Raw genomic sequence first — 16,363 nt, forward strand, 5'->3', positions numbered from 1 at the left:
AGTGATGCTCCATGTTTGAACTTTTCTTTGCATTGATTCAGCGTATGTGCGATTTAAACACGTTTTCGGTTTTTCTTGCACTGCCGTGGAGGATGTTTCTTGCTTAATATAGGGTAAGCCTTATTCTGAAACTGAAATAGTGTAGCACCGGTATTTTAACGAATGTTCAGAACACCAGATTGGCCTAGCTGCTATTTACTTGCCCTTGCCTGACGTAATGAGATACAAATTAAACTCTCTTGTAAAGGACAAGAATAGACTCCAAAATGCAAAAGGAAACTGTTTATATTTCTAAGCAGAACATACCGGATAAAGAAATCTATTTCTTGATGAGATACAAAGGGACAAAAATTTGAAGTGTTATAGTACCATGTAAAAACTATGATAAACTACAACGTGAAAGTACTATATGGGAACTCGAGTGAAAACTATGGGAAACCATTTTGTGAAAGTGTGTCTGTCGTGATGTGGTTGTGAAAGTAAAGATTTTAACATAGACAGGGTCGAGTGTTTGGTGTAAGATGCTACCAGTGAATGAACTACTTCACTGAAACTCAAAGAAAGAAAGAACATTTTTCTTACTTGACCTACATCCAGTGAGCAGTTGACTACTTGTAGTCTATGGTGCGGGATTCTAGGTGCGAATGGGCTCTTTGTAGTGGTATCATCTTGTACTGGTCACAGGGGGACATATTACACACTCTGCAGCTACACTCAACTCACTGTAACGCCACATGTACGTGCCTGGTGACAATCGTAACTATGTACCACAAATCTGATTGTTGAGCTGACTGTAGCGCAAGTAGTGCTATCGCAGAATTTCAAATGGTATAAGGCGTCAATGAACATAAAGAGAATGAATAACGTGGACACTAATACATAATGTATGTTATGAATATTTATTGTGAACTGAGATGACAGAGACTGAATTGTATTGTACAGCAACCACAAAATTTATACAGCTACACTGTACTGAAAAGTATTAAACAAAATATGGCAAATAAACTTTAAGAAAAGTCATGTTCCTTGGGAGAAAACTTAACAGTTCTTGAAAATAAATACAAGAAACATTTTAACTCTGTATCCCTGAACTTGATGTTAGGAACGGCAGTTTTGTATTTCTATCATCTACATTTTTCTTTCAGCACAAACATCATGAGTTGTGATGAAGTGTTACTGATTCTGTTGTGTGATTGTTCCACGATTCGTCAAACTGTTGAGGACCTGAGACCTACCTGAATGTCATCCTGGTCATCCTACAACGCCATGTGTCAGTCTGGACAGACAACTCTTTGGCTGGATCCTACTCCCTGGGCTGGTACCACTCGTCATCCTGTGTCAACACTTGCCACATGTGCTCACTATGCTGACAACGTTTCTATGTCTAAGCAAATAATATACGATGGTACAGGAACAGTGAAGAATCTAAAACTGCAACCCTTATTCTCTATATAGCAATGCCATGACTATGTGTTGAAAGCGCTATTCTAAAACGAACAAGACAATGCAGCTCTAAAGTGAGAAAAAGACAATAACCATGTAAATAAAAGAAAAACTGGCGTTTGTTATCTTTGACCTAACATACATGTAAAATGAAATTCTGTACAACGTTTTGTAAGTAGATGATAGAATCGTTAGTATCAGTATGTGTTAGTAAGAAACCACTATGTGTGTTACCGACAGTAACCATCTCACTACACGTTGAATGAAGTCACCAAGTGAGGCATAACTGTGTTTACACTGTCCAGAGAGATTGTATGATACCACCTTTTTTTCTAAATAAATTAGACAATGGATAGGAGTGACACAATATCGTAAAACTTAAATGTAATCTGTGAAATAAACGATAATGGTTTCCTTAGGAAGGGATCTTGTCTCCTTCACGCACCTTCTCTCTTCTTTTACACGCTGTAATTAGGAGCTGCAGTGTTTTTCATAATTGTACCTTGTTTGACAACGTTAAAATTAAATGACCTTGTTTACTAAAATGTTTGTAAGTACCTTGACGTAATGCATTTCTTATCCGTATCAGGTTTAACAAGAGACGAGGCCATGTGGAAGTATTGATATGGTGATGTGAAATTTATTTTTTCAAACCAAGGAAGGACTATCACACTTCGATAACCACTGATATATGAACAGACTGACATAATTTTTTCAAGGTATAATTACAGTGACAGAGCACCATGCAAGGAAATTTAAACTCACTGTGGGCAGGACTACATCTAGCAAGAACCGTAATACGTCAAATGTAGAAAAACAAACTACACATTCACAGTAAACTACTAGTGCCATCACAGAATCAATGATAACCATCGTCGGCAGTTATCGATGGTAAATATTTATTACTACATATCATTAACTCTGTTCCTCTGTTGTTTGAGCTCAGCAAGAGCAGGGTTCCAAACAACAGAGTATGAGGGGAATGTGAGGGATGGAGAAAGAACGACATAGCCTATGCATCTAGAGGGTCATGACAGGGGGAGTGGTTACTTTTTTTTAATGAGGAATACAACAGGGTTCCAAACAGAGGGACACAGTTAATGCTACTTGCTCACTTGTTAGTAATTAACATTCACTATCGATAACTTCTGACATTATCTTAATTGTGTGGTTGGCGTTAGTTCTTTATTGTGTGTGTGTGTGTGTGTGTGTATGCATGCATGTGTTGGCTTTCTGTATACTATGATGATAAACATTTGATCATGGTTTTAAGGAAGATGACCAGCATCTGACCATCATTTTAAGCGATGTTTAAGGGAGATTTAGTCACAGTAAATTTCAGCTGCGCAACTACATCGCTTTTTCTTGGAATGGATGATTACAGAGTCATAAATATAATACGAACTGGAGTAATTTGCTTACCTCTATCCTGTTATATAATGCGGTATTATATTTTGGAATAATTCCACAAACGGAGAGAAAATTTTTAGACTCCAAAAACATGTAGTAAGACTCATTTGTCTTGTTAATTCAAGAACAGTATGCCGAAAACTATACAAAGAGAATTCTCTCATTGTTGGGTATATGGAATGAAAAATGAATCTAATCTCATCTAAACAAAATAATGTATTTTCCATAGCATGAATTACACAAAAATAACCATAATAATATTTAACAAATTTGCTCATATACGTTACGATTATCCTACGAGTATGTATATACAGAAACTGCAGAACTGTTTTCTGTACAATCTATCAGTACTGGTTCTTTCAAACCTTTGTGAAATTTTGTGCTGTGTGAGTCAATTGAGAAACAAATAACGTAATGTATATGTTTGAACATGAACGTATCGGTGAGCCACTTTCATGATTCCTTGTTACTTCCATGTGTTATTTACACAATAGGTGCTGACAAGTAAGTGGCAAGAGCATCCACAGTTGCCAGTACTGGCTGAGAAACAAGCAAACATTCCCCCTGTCATGAGTCTTCTAGAAGCATAGCCAATGTCATTCTTTTTCCGCTCCTCATACTCCCTTCAGACAAACTGTCTTCTTCCCATATAAGCACGAACAGAAAAAAGACTCTTTGTTGTCTGTACTATTGATAATTATACGAAAACTATTCCAGATCTGTCTGTCGGGGAATTTAAACTGTCAATAGTAGCTAGTGGGATTAATACGAGGTGTGGCTAGAAAAAAAACCGTCTAGTACTGGTGAAACAATAAAACGAATGCAATAAGGCTGAAAGTCGCGTGGCCTGTCACGTGACTCTCGCTCCGCCTACTGCTCGAGTTTCATCTGCCTCCTGCACTCAGTCTGCCCGTGGCGTCTGTTTTAAGTAGTTGACGTTTTGTCTGTGCGTCGGAAAATGTTGAGTGTACAGAAAGAACAGCGTGTTAACATCAAATTTTGTTTCAAACTAGGAAAATCTGCAAGTGAAACGTTTGTAATGTTACAACAAGTGTACGGCGATGATTGTTTATCGCGAACACAAGTGTTTGAGTGGTTTAAACGATTTAAAGATGGCCGCGAAGACACCAGTGATGACACTCGCACTGGCAGACCATTGTCAGCAAAAACTGATGCAAACATTGAAAAAATCGGTAAACTTGTTCGACAAGATCGCCGTTTAACAATCAGAGCAGTGTCTGAGTTAACAGGAGATGACAAGGAAAGTGTTAGGCAGATTCTTCATGAAAGTTTCAACATGAACAAAGTGTGTTCAAAAATGGTTCCAAAGTGTCTCACAATTGAACAGAAGGAACGCCGAAGAATGATTTGTTCTGACATCCTGGAAAACATTGAAGTGATCCCACCTTCTTACAAAATGTTATTACTTGCGATGAATCGTGGTTTTTTACTTACGATCCCGAAACTAAACGCCAATCGATGCATTGGAAAACTCCTGGTTCTCCACGACAAAAAAAAGCACGAATGTCAAAATCGAAATTCAAGGCAATGATGATTGTTTTTTTTTTTTTTTGACATCAAAGGGATTGTGCACATTGATTGGGTATCAGAGGGACAAACAGTGAATCAGCATTACTACATTAGCGTCCTGGCTACCCTACGTGAGCGAGTACGGAGAAAACGGAACGATTTGTGGAGAAAAAAGTCATGGATCCTTCACCAAGACAATGCCCCAGCTCACAGTGCGTTGTCAGTGAAGACGTTTTTGGCAAAACACAACATTCCCATCTTAGATCATCCACCCTACTCACCTGATTTGGCGCCCTGTGACTTTTTTCTTTTCCCTAAAGTCAAGTCAGCTTTGAAAGGAACTAGATTTGAGACTGTTGAAGCAGTAAAAGAAAAAGCGACGGAAGTAATGTATGGACTTACCGAAAATGATCTGCAGCATTGCTATGAACAGTGGAAAATTCGTATGGAGCGGTGTAGAGACCGAGGAGGAGAGTACATTGAAGGAGATAACATGAAATTGTAAATAATTGTAAATAAATGTTTTTTCCAGCATCAGTCCGATTTTTTTCTAGCCGCACCTCGTATTTATAACAATGGTCAGTGATGAAATATATGGGAACAGGTAGTTAACAAGAGAGATGGAAGGATTAAAAGAAACTGCTATAATATAGGAGAGCCCAGGAAATATGGAAGAATTGGTCACCTTGCTGTATACGCTGTATTATGGTTGTTGGCTGTTGCATTTTACACCATGAAGAGGGCTGCATTCCCGTAAGTTGTTTGAATAAATTTCCTTAATTCTGGTACTATATTCCCTTTTGTTCTATCACAGGTGGTGTCTCATAACATCACTTTCACCATTCCACATCCAGCTAAGTGAAATGACCTAATTGTAATATTCTATCTAGTGTGAATATACCATCCACTGAATCATCCCTGTGATGCAAATGGTGCATAATGTCACATTCCCTTCTGTTCCAGTGACGTCGACTGTGAAAACTTAAAGGGCAGCTGTAAGTTTGCAGCTACATAATTTTCCAGCACCTGTGGATGTGGAGTAGTGTCCTTGATTGGTCCTCAAAACGTCCTCGGTCCCAGGTTCGAACCACGCCGCCACTTAAATTTTGAATAAAAGTCGTCAGAAACGGTGGCTGAAGACTTCCATCATAAGAAGAGATCCTCATGCTGCCAACCGTCTTGTCAAAGAGGACAGAGGAGTGGATAGAGGTTCAGGGCACTCTCTTGCCCTTGCGGTGTTAAATTCCCCGCGGAGGCGGAAGAATCAGCAATGATCAACAGCATGAAAATGCAGAAGCTAATGGAAACCATGGCGTTAAAGGCACATAATCTGTATGCACTGGACATGCGATTTGTAATTGAAAAAGAGTCATAATGATGTCTCCGTTGGCAAAAGATTCTTGACTAGGCCCCCATTCAGATCTCCGGGAGGGGACTGCCAAGGAGGAGGTGACCCTGAAAGAGAAATCGAATAATCGACGAAAGGATAACGGTCGGTGAGTCGGGGCATGGAATATCAGAAGTTAGAACGTTTTATGGAAGCTAGAATCTGTAAAGATAAACGCTGAGTTTCAATCTAGATGTAGTTGGGATCAGAGGAGTGAAATGTAAAGAAGACAAGGACATCTGGTCAGATTGGTATAGAGTGTTGTCAACAGCAGCAGAAAATGTTATGATGGGAGTGGGATTCGTTATGAACAGGAAGGTACAAAAGAGAGTGAGTTACTTTGAACAGTTCAGTGAGAGGGTTATTCTCATCAGAATCGACAGCAAACCAACCCAAACAATGGTATTTCAGGTATACATGTCGAATTTGCAAGCTGAAGATGAAGAAATAAACGATATGAGGATACTAAAAGGGTAATTCAGTACTTAAATGGAGATGAAAATATAATAGTCATGGGGTTTTGCAAAGTGATTGTAGGGGAAGGAGTAGAAGAAACGATTATTGGAAAATGTGGACTTGCAATAGGAATGAGAGCGGAGAAAGACTAACTGAGTTCTGCAATAAATTTCAGCTATTTATAGCGAATATTCTGGGCAAGAATCACAAGAGGAGGAGATATACTTGGGAAAGGCCGGGAGGTATGGGAAGAGCTACGTTAGATTGCATCGTGATAAGGGAGAGATTCCAGAATCAGATACTGGATTGTAAGGCATACCCAGGAGCAGATATATACTCAGATCACAGTTAAATAGTGATGAGGAGTAGTCGTAAGATTAAGAGACTAGTCAGGAAGAAACAAGACACAAAGAAATTTGATACGGAATTACTAAGGAATGAAGAGATAGGCTTGAATTTCGTTAATGTTCAGATATTCCGATAAGAAATAGCTCTGTAGGCACTAGGTAGGCCAGTTCTGAAGGAATGGAAATCTGTAAAAAGGGCTATCACGGAAGTCGGAAAGAAAACCATAGGTACCAAGAAGGTAACTGCGAATAATTCATGGGTAATAGAAGAAATACTTCATTTGATCAATGCAAGGAGGTAGTACAAAAATGTTCAGGGATAGTCAAGAATACCAGAAATTCAAGTTACTTAGGAATGAAATAAATAGGTAGTGACATCAGAAAAGCTAACGAGAAACAGCTGCTTCAAAATTGTGAAAAAATCGAAAAAGAAATGACTGTTAGAAGGACTGAGTCAGCATATAGAAAAGTCAAAACGACCGTTGGTGAAATTAAAAGAAATTATGGTAATGCTGAGAGTGCGGTGGGAGTTCCACTGCTAAATGCAAGGCAGAGAGCAGATAGGTGGAAAGAGTACATTGAGGGCCTCTATGAGGGGGAAGACGCGTCTGATGACGTAACAGAAGAAAAAAACAGGAGTCAATGTAGAAGAGATAGGGGATCCAGTATTAGAGTCAGAATTTAAAACATCTCTGGAAGACTTAAGATCGAATAAGGCAGAAAGGGTGGATAATATTCTATCAGAATTTCTAAAACCATTGGGGGAGGTGACAAAAAAACGACTATTCACGTTGATGCGTAGAATGTATGAGTCTGGCAATATATCATCTGACTTTCGGAAGAACATCATCCACACAATTCCGAAGACTGCAAGAGCCGACAAGTGTGAGAAATGTTGGACAATCAGCTTAACAGCTGATGCATCGAAGTAGCTGACAAGAATAATATAGACAAAGATGGAAAAGAATTTTGACGATCTGTTAGATTACTATCAGTTTGGCTTCAGGAAAGGCAAAGGCTCCAGAGAGACGATTCTGACGTTGCGGTTGGTAATGAAAAAAGAAAAATTAACACAGGAAAATGAAGACACTGTCATAGGATTTATCGACCTGCAAAAAGCGTTCGTCAGTGTCAAATGGAGCAAGATTTTCGAAATTCTGAGAAAAACAGGAGAAAGCTACAGGGAAGGAAGTGTAACATACAATATTGTACAAGAGCGAAGAGGAAACTATAAAACTGGAAGACTAAATGGTTGGTAATGGAAAATACACAGGAAACTGAAGACGCTGTCATAGGGTTTATCAATCTGGAAAAAGCGTTCGACAATGTCAAATGGAGCAAGATTTTAGAAATTCTGAAAAAAAAAAACAGGAGAAAGCTACAGGGAAGGAAGGGTAATATACAATATTGTACAAGAACCAAGAGGGAACTATAAAACTGCAAGACCAAGAACGAAGTGCTAGGATTAAACGAGTGTGAGACTGGGATGTACTCTTTCACCCCTAGTGTTAAATCTACACGTTGAAGCAGCAACGACGGAAATAACAGAAAGATTCAAGAGTGGAATAAATAATTCAAGGAGAAAGGATACCAGTGTTAAGATTTCCTGATGACATCATTATCCTCGCTGAAAGTGAAGAAGAACTATAGAATGGTTTGACTGGAATGAACAGTCTAATAAGTACAGAATATAGACTGAGAGTAAATCGAAGAAAGACGAAAGCAGTGGGAAGTAGCAGAAATGAGAACAGCGAGAAACTTAACATCAAGATTGGTGGTGATGAAGTAAATAAGTAAGTGGATGAAGTTAAGGAATTCTGCTCCCTAGGAAGAAAAATAGCCAAGGATGGACGGAGCAAGGACAAAAAACGCTGACTAGCAGTGGCATAAAATGCATTCCCGGCCCAAAGAAGTCTACTGGTATCAAACGAAGGCCTTAGTTTGAGGAAGAAATTTCTGAGATGGTACGTTTGAAACACAGCGTTGTATGTTAGTGAAACATGGATTGTTAGAAAGCTGAAACAGAAGAGAATAAAATAATTTGAGATGTGGCGCTACAGGTGAACGTTGAAAATAATTTGTAGAGCATAAAAACAGAGAGTGGAATACATCCAGAAACTAATTGAGGGTGTAGTTGCAAGTACAAGTACTACTCTGACAAGAAGAGACTGGCACAGGAGGGGAATTGGTGGTGGGTTGCATAAAAAAAAACCAACACAGTCTTCTCTCACACTGAATTGGAGGGTACTTTTTCCCGTGGGACACAAGTGACTCTAAAGCCAGTGATTGGGTGAGATGATATTGAGATCACACTCTCTTCCAGTTGCCCCCTGCTCGTTCCGGGAAGTATTCGGTAGCGCCGCAGAATCGTCGCTAGGACGACTTTCATCTGCAGTACTGCGTATCGGTTGCCAATACACTTGCGCGCGCCGATGCCAAAAGGGCTGTAGCTGTAGGCTTTTCTAGATTTGGCGCTGCCGCCCTCCAGGAACCGGCCGGGGTCGAACTTGTCTGGCTCCGGGAAGAGCTCGGGGTGGCGGTGCATCAGGTAGTAGGCTATGAGCACCGTGCTGCGCTGGGGCGCGACGTGCCGGCCGCCTGACAGCGGTGTGTCCTCAGTCACCAGGTACGGCATGCAGGGCACCGTCGTGAACAGCCGCCCAGTCTCCTGCCAGCACAGCAGAGGGTACATGCAGCAGGCACTGATCAAAGGCTGGGGAGGCGTTCACTGGGATCATCACCTCCCCTCAATAATATTTCTAGAGGGTGGACTAAATGCAACTAGCTATAAAATTATTTCATGTAGTCTAGATAGGCAACCCCCTTACAACAAATGCACATGATGCAATATTTACACTACTGGCCATTAAAATTGCTACACCAAGAAGAAGTGCAGATGATAAACGGGCATTCATTGGACAAATATATTATACTAGAACTGACATGCGATTACATTTTCACACAATTTGGGTGCATAGATCCTGAGGAATCAGTACCCAGAACAACCACCTCTGGCCGTAATAACGGCCTTGATACGCCTCGGCATTGAGTCAAACAGAGCTTGGATGGCGTGTACAGGTACAGCTGCCCATGCAGCTTCAACACGATACCACAGTTCATCAAGAGTAGTGACTGGCGTATTGTGACGAGCCAGTTACTCGGCCACCATTGACAAGACGTTTTCAATTGGTGAGAGATCTGGAGAATGTGCTGGCCAGGGCAGCAGTCCAACATTTTCTGTGTCCAGAAAGGCCTGTACAGAACCTGCAACATGCGGTCGTGCATTATCCTGCTAAAATGTAGAGTTTCGCAGGGATCGAATAAAGGGTAGAGCCACGGGTCGTAGCACATCTGAAATGTAACGTCCACTGTTCAAAGTGCCGTCAATGCGAACAAGAGGTGACCGAGACGTGTAACCAATGGCACCCCATACCACCACGCCGGGTGATACGCCAGTATGGCAATGACGAATAAACGCTTCCAATGTGCGTTCACCGCGATGTCACCAAACACGGATGCGACCATCTTGATGCTGTAAACAAAATCTGGATTCATCCGAAAAAATGACGTCGTTGATTACACCATCGCAGGCGCTCCTGTCTGTCATGCAGCGTCAGGGGTAACCGCAGCCACGGTCTCTGAGCTGATAGTCCATGCTGCTGCAAACGTTGTCGAACTGTTCGTGCAGATGGTTGTTGTCTTGCAAACGTCCCCATCTGTTGACTCAGGGATCGAGACGTGGCTGCACGATCCGCTACAGCCATGCGGATAAGATGCCTGTCATCTCGACTGCTAGAGATACGAGGCCGTTGGAATCCAGCACGGCGTTCCGTATTACCCTCCTAAACCCACCGATTCCATATTCTGCTAACAGTCATTGGATCTCGACCAACGGGAGCAGCATTGTCGCGATACGATAAACCGGAATCGCGTTAGGCTACAATCCGACCTTTATCAAAGTTGGAAACGTGATGGTACGCATTTCTCCTCCTTACACGAGGCATCACAACAACGTTTCACCAGGCAACGCTGGTAAACTGCTGTTTGTGTATGAGAAATCGGTTGGAAACTTTCCTCATGTCATTACGTTGTAGGTGCCGTCACCGGCGCCAGCCTTGTGTGAATGCTCTGAAAAGCTAATCATTTGCATATCACAGCATCTTCTTCCTGTCGGTTAAATTTCGCGTCTGTAGCAATTCATCTTCGTGGTGTAGCAATTTTAATGGCCAGTAGTGTATTTGTAAAGTTAGACAAACAAGTTACAGCCTGATGTGTAGGCGCTTTTATAAAGGATACCCACAACTTTTACGATTATTTGTAATGAATAGGCCTACAGACAGTTTTATTCTGAGGTGTTAAAATTTGTTGCAAAAATTCCCATTGTTCTAGATTCTGGTCCATTGCATAATTTCAGGTTTTTGTGTGTGTGTATGCTAAGTTGTTTACTTGACCAGTTCCTCCCACGTAAGCCACACAAAATTGTGATACTCGGCACATACGCCAGTGCTCGGACTCCCTCCTGCAGGTACCATGCAGCACACATAGTTCGGCTCGACATTACAGTTCTAGGTCAATGCCTGTTTGTTTCCTTTTGGCATTAAGTTTTTAATTGATGAAACTTAAGCTTCAGTTGACGATGAATGACTGATACGTCAAAGTCATGTTGTAGCTACATACTCTCTGGTATGTATTGGAAGTCTAAATTTCATTGCTCTTGACTGTTGTTTTATTGTAATTAACATTGTTAGACTATTGTAACGTCTAACATATGTAAAAAAATTTTTTGTTTATTTATAAGGTAATCAGATGGTGAAATAATCCCAAAAGACGTCATGGCAAGAAACAATAAGGAAAGTCTCAAAAATTCTGTGAATATTTTTCAGCAAAATTCAGCTTTTCCAAAGTCTACGTCATAACTGCAGGAAAAAAAGTTTGCATTTTTGCAGTTCTGTGGCTCCGAGTGGGGTAAGGTAAGTGCCTAGCCGGAAAGATACAACATAAAATCGATAAATCGATCATCAGGCATCCACCGGAAATCTTGCAATTACAAAGGCTAGTTAAAGACGTGCCAGAAGTTTACAAAATAACCTGTACGTGTAGAAATCTTACATCATACTACAGTGCACAATGTTAAACAATGCGGGTTGGAGCATGAGATATTTGATTCCTGTACTACCCCATAAAAATTGCATTAGCTGAGCATGCCCTAGTGCAGGGGCTCCCAACAAAATTTTCTCGATGACCCCCTCATCGACATGACTGGTAGTCATATCACAGTATCAAGTACCTAAAAAAGCCAAATTAAGAGTCTTTTTATACTTTTTCTATTTTTGGTACTTAGAAAAATCATTGACATACTCGTTATTGAAAAATCAGCTGCAAAGAGGCAGGGCGCGCAGTCTAACGGCATACTGCAGAACTATTTGCCTCTATCTAATTCTAGTTTTGCGCTAGAGTGTGCTAGTGTCAGTTGGCTCTAGGAAGACGCTAGACGCAAAAGTTAGCGTTCGCTAAAGCTCTGCTCATGCAGGAAGCGGCCAAAACTAAAAATCTGTTATCATACGAAATATATTTATTTTTTATTCTAATAGCACCTTGCGGTCCCCTCTGGCATAGCTCGCGGACCACCTGTTGGTAACCACTGGTCTAGTGAACGGTTACGAGAGGGGTTTGGTGATATCTCTCTCGTCGCTTGCACTAATAGCTACAACTCAGCCAATGTGAGGCGAAGCGGAGGCTCCAAACACGAAGTTAACGGCACCAAGAGCACCAGTGATGTCACAGCCCACATGTGGAGTCTATAAGGACGTGCCAGCAGCTGAGCAGCAGTCATTCCACTAGACAGTGTTTGAGGAGTACTTGCTCGAAAGCTCGTGGCTTTTTGATCGCTTGATACGGCTGGAAGACCGAGAACATTTTATTCTACACGCCGTATGTTTGTCTAAAAATAGAAACAAAGCAAAATTGGTGTCTTCATAATTTTGTACTGGATATTAACACCAGTTCGCAGAAAGCTGTAACTGTCTGCCTTGTTTGGAAATCTTGTATAAATTTATATGATGAACAGAAGAAGACACTTACATGCTGTACTGCATTTACACAGTGACGATACTTTGCGGCTCGTTGTTCTTGTCTTCTTCGGAACTTTTTATTATCTTCACTGTAATTTGCTCATTTTTAAAATTGTGTACGATAATTAACAGACAGTCCACTCACTACAAACCAATCTTCTTACAAAATCAAAACTGTAGTAACTTTTGTTAACAGCATTTAACTAATCGTAATCTTTGGCTTTATTAATGACTTGCCTTAATACATACTTGAAATTCTATGGCTAATATGTTATTCCATCGTGCTGTCTCAGTATGTGGCTGCCATTATAGTTTTTCTGTGTCCAGGTCAAATTCTACACAGATTTCAATCACATTTTACATCGTAATGTCAAAATCTTCCCCTACAGATACAGCGACTGTGAATGTCGTTTCTTCTCTTAGATTTCTTCTAGAGAAGCAAATGTTTAATGAAAAGAAAATCCGTCCGAACAGCTTCACGTTTCAAAATTTAAATGCAAAATTTTTCTTACCAGAAGCCAATCAATATGTATGTAATATACACTGAAGAGCCAAAGAAACTGGCACACCTTCCTAATATTGTGTAGGGCCCCAGCAAGCACACGGAAGTGCCACAACACGGCGTGGCGTGCACTCGACTAATGTCTGACGTAGTGCTGGAGAGAACTGACACCATGAATCCTGCAAGACTGTCCATTGTCCATAAATCCGTAAGAGTACGAGGGGGAGGGGGGGGGGGGAGAGATCTCTTCTGAACAGCACGCTGCAAGGCATCACAGACATGCTAATTGAGGTTCATGACAGGGTGTTTGGTGGCAGCCGGAGTGTTTAAACTCAGATGAATAATCCTGGAGCCACTCTGTAGCAAATCTGGACGTGTGGGGTGTCGCATTGTCCTGCTGGAATTGTCCAAGTCCGTCGGAATGCACAACGGACATGAATGGGTGCAGGTGATCAGACAGGATGCTTATGTACGTGTAACCTGTGAGAGTCCTATCTATACGTATCAGGGGTCCCATATAACTCCAACTGCATACGCTCCACACCATTATGGAGCCTCCGCCGGCTTGAACAGTCCCCTGCTGACATGCAGGGTCCATGGATTCACCAGGCTTTTTCCACACCCATACACATCCATCCGCTCGATACAATTTGAAGTGAGACCCGTCCGACCAGGCAACATGTTTCTAATCGTCAACAGTTCAATGTAGGTGTTGACTGGCCCTGGCGATGAGTAAAGCCTTGTGTCGTGCAGTCATCAAGGGTACACGAGTAGGCCTTTGGCTCCAAAAGTCCATATCGATGCTGTTTCGTTGACTGGTTCGCACGCTAACACTTGTTGATGGCTCAGCATTGAAATCTGCAGCAATATGCAGAAGAGTTACACTTGTGTCACGTTGGACGACTCTCTTCAGTCTTTTTCCGGCCACAGGGATGTCGGAGATTTGACGTTTTACTGGATTCCTAATATTCTCTATACACTCGTGAAATGGTCGTGTGGGAAAATCCCCACTTCACCTCTACCTCGGAGATGCTGTGTTCCATAGCTCGTGTGCCGACTATAACACCACATTCAAACTCACTTAAATCTTGATAACCTGCCACTGTAACAGCAGTAACCGATCTAGCAACTGTGTGAAAAACTTGTCTTAAACAGGCGTTGCCGACAGCAGCGCAGTACCCTGCCTGTTTACATATCTCTGTATTTGAATACGCATGCCTATACCAGTTTCTTTAGCGTTTCCATGTAGTAAAGCATTCAGGCTCACTATTAGAGGCAGCTTGTTTCACAGAGGGACCATTTGTCGTGGGGCTGTGTCTTTTATATGTTGTTGTTCCAGTACAATACTGAATGCAGTGGTAGGTGAGGAGGTGAAGGCTCATGTGCACCTGAACAGTCGTTCGTGGCTGGCACTTGAGAGACATGTTTGGACCATTTCTCGAGTGGTTGTTGTAACTGATACATAGATTGTAGACATGGTACAGCGCCAGGTGCTGCTGCGGATATCATGGGCAGCTGTAGCATGAGCTGGACAGCAAAGCCAAGAGTGGTGGTGGTAGATCAGCAAGAGATTCGTCATTGATACGCAATTCTGCTGGTGGGGTAGGAAGCTGCAACATGTTTCGGTTGACTGTAGTCTTGACCAAATTGTCGACTTTGGGAGGTGGCCGGCCGCGGTGGTCTCGCGGTTCTAGGCGCGCAGTCCGGAACCGTGCGACTGCTACGGTCGCAGGTTCGAATCCTGCCTCGGGCATGGATGTGTGTGATGTCCTTAGGTTAGTTAGGTTTAAGTAGTTCTAAGTTCTAGGGGACTGATGACCTAAGATGTTAAGTCCCATAGTGCTCAGAGCCATTTGAACCATTTTTTTGGGAGGTGATGTGAGCACGTTGTAGGACCCAGTAGGCTTCAGGTGGGAGAGCGAGACTCATGAACTTGCTGCGAGATAATATAATAAATGTCTGTGGTCTGCATTGGAGAACCCAGTATGGCCCAGTGTATGGCAGCTGCAGGGCTGCCAGAACCATGCCATTCCTCACTGTGACGAATTCAGCCCTAGAGAGCTCTTTGTGTATCAATACCTTGGGGATTGTGTGGTGAGCTAGATGTGGCGAGTGCATCATCTGAATGTGCTGACAAATGCGATGTGTGAGTGCCTCAAAGTCCTGTTGATGGCCAGTGGTAATATGAGTGCAAATTCAAATGTTAGGACTAGTGGTTCCCTATACACTAGCCCTGCCAGGTAGGCACTTAAGTCTTCTTTATATGAGGCGCAGATGTTGAGGAGAATCCAGGGCAGCGCTTCAGTCCATGAACCAGTGTTGCACATTAGGGCTATCTTCATGGGGCTGTGCCACGTCTCTACGATGCCATTTCTCTGCAGATGATACGCTGCTGTCTATGTGTGTGTAACCCTGTACAGACAGCACAGGACGTTGGACAGACCTGACTAGAACTGTCGGCGATGATTAGTCACGAGCAGCTCAGGCATGGTAAGATGAATGATACAGGTCTCCAAAAAGGTCTATGGAACTGATTCGGGGGTGATGTCATGTAGGGGAGTTGCTTCAACTCAATGAGACATTCTACAGATAACTGAAAGTAGGTAAAGGAATCCCTCAGGATCTGTAAGTGGTTCAACAATTTCCAATTGGACATGGTAGAATCTTGTCTTGAGAATTAGGAGTTATCTGAGTTGTTGTTGGCTGTGGTCAATACTTTTCGAAAGCTGGCATGCGAGGCAACTCTGCGCACAGTGACATCAGCCAGGCTTGATGTCAGGCCACACTAACTTGCCTGTCACTAATCATAGTGATACTTTGAAGCCTGGGTCTCTAAGGTTGTGTAGTTTGTGAAACACCACTTTGTGCATGATGAGCAGAACTATGGGCTGTGGTCTTTCTTGAGAAACATCACACAACAGTGCCTTATTAGTGGAGGGCAGACTGCAATGTTCGATCTGCAGCTTTGTAGTAATATCGTTGAGAAAGTCCATGATAATGGAGTCTTTCGCTTATTCGGCTGCGTTAAGTTTATAATCGCATCTCAGGGAGATTACACTGATTCAGGACAGATAATCAGGGACGATATTATCTGTGCTGTGAATGTGACTGATGTCAGTAATAAACTGCATGAAGAGGTCTGTGTGTTTGCACCGCTGAGAGCTGGAATCTTGGGAGGGTCGGCCGGTGTGGCCGAGTGGTTCTAGGCGCTTCAGTT

At 42.1% G+C, this 16,363-nt stretch overlaps 1 protein-coding gene across 1 annotated transcript in view; it reads right to left on the reverse strand.

The window, feature by feature from the left end:
• Nucleotides 1-8,800: 8,800 nt before the first annotated feature.
• LOC126262785 (cytochrome P450 4C1-like) overlaps nt 8,801-16,363 on the reverse strand; it is a 145,502-nt gene continuing 137,939 nt past the window's right edge. The window contains exon 5 of the mRNA XM_049959606.1: nt 8,801-9,241. Coding sequence (XP_049815563.1) covers nt 8,801-9,241 — 441 coding nt within the window. The remainder of the gene's footprint in view (nt 9,242-16,363) is intronic.

Source organism: Schistocerca nitens, chromosome 6 (assembly GCF_023898315.1).
Source record: "Schistocerca nitens isolate TAMUIC-IGC-003100 chromosome 6, iqSchNite1.1, whole genome shotgun sequence".
Lineage (NCBI taxonomy): Eukaryota > Metazoa > Arthropoda > Insecta > Orthoptera > Acrididae > Schistocerca > Schistocerca nitens.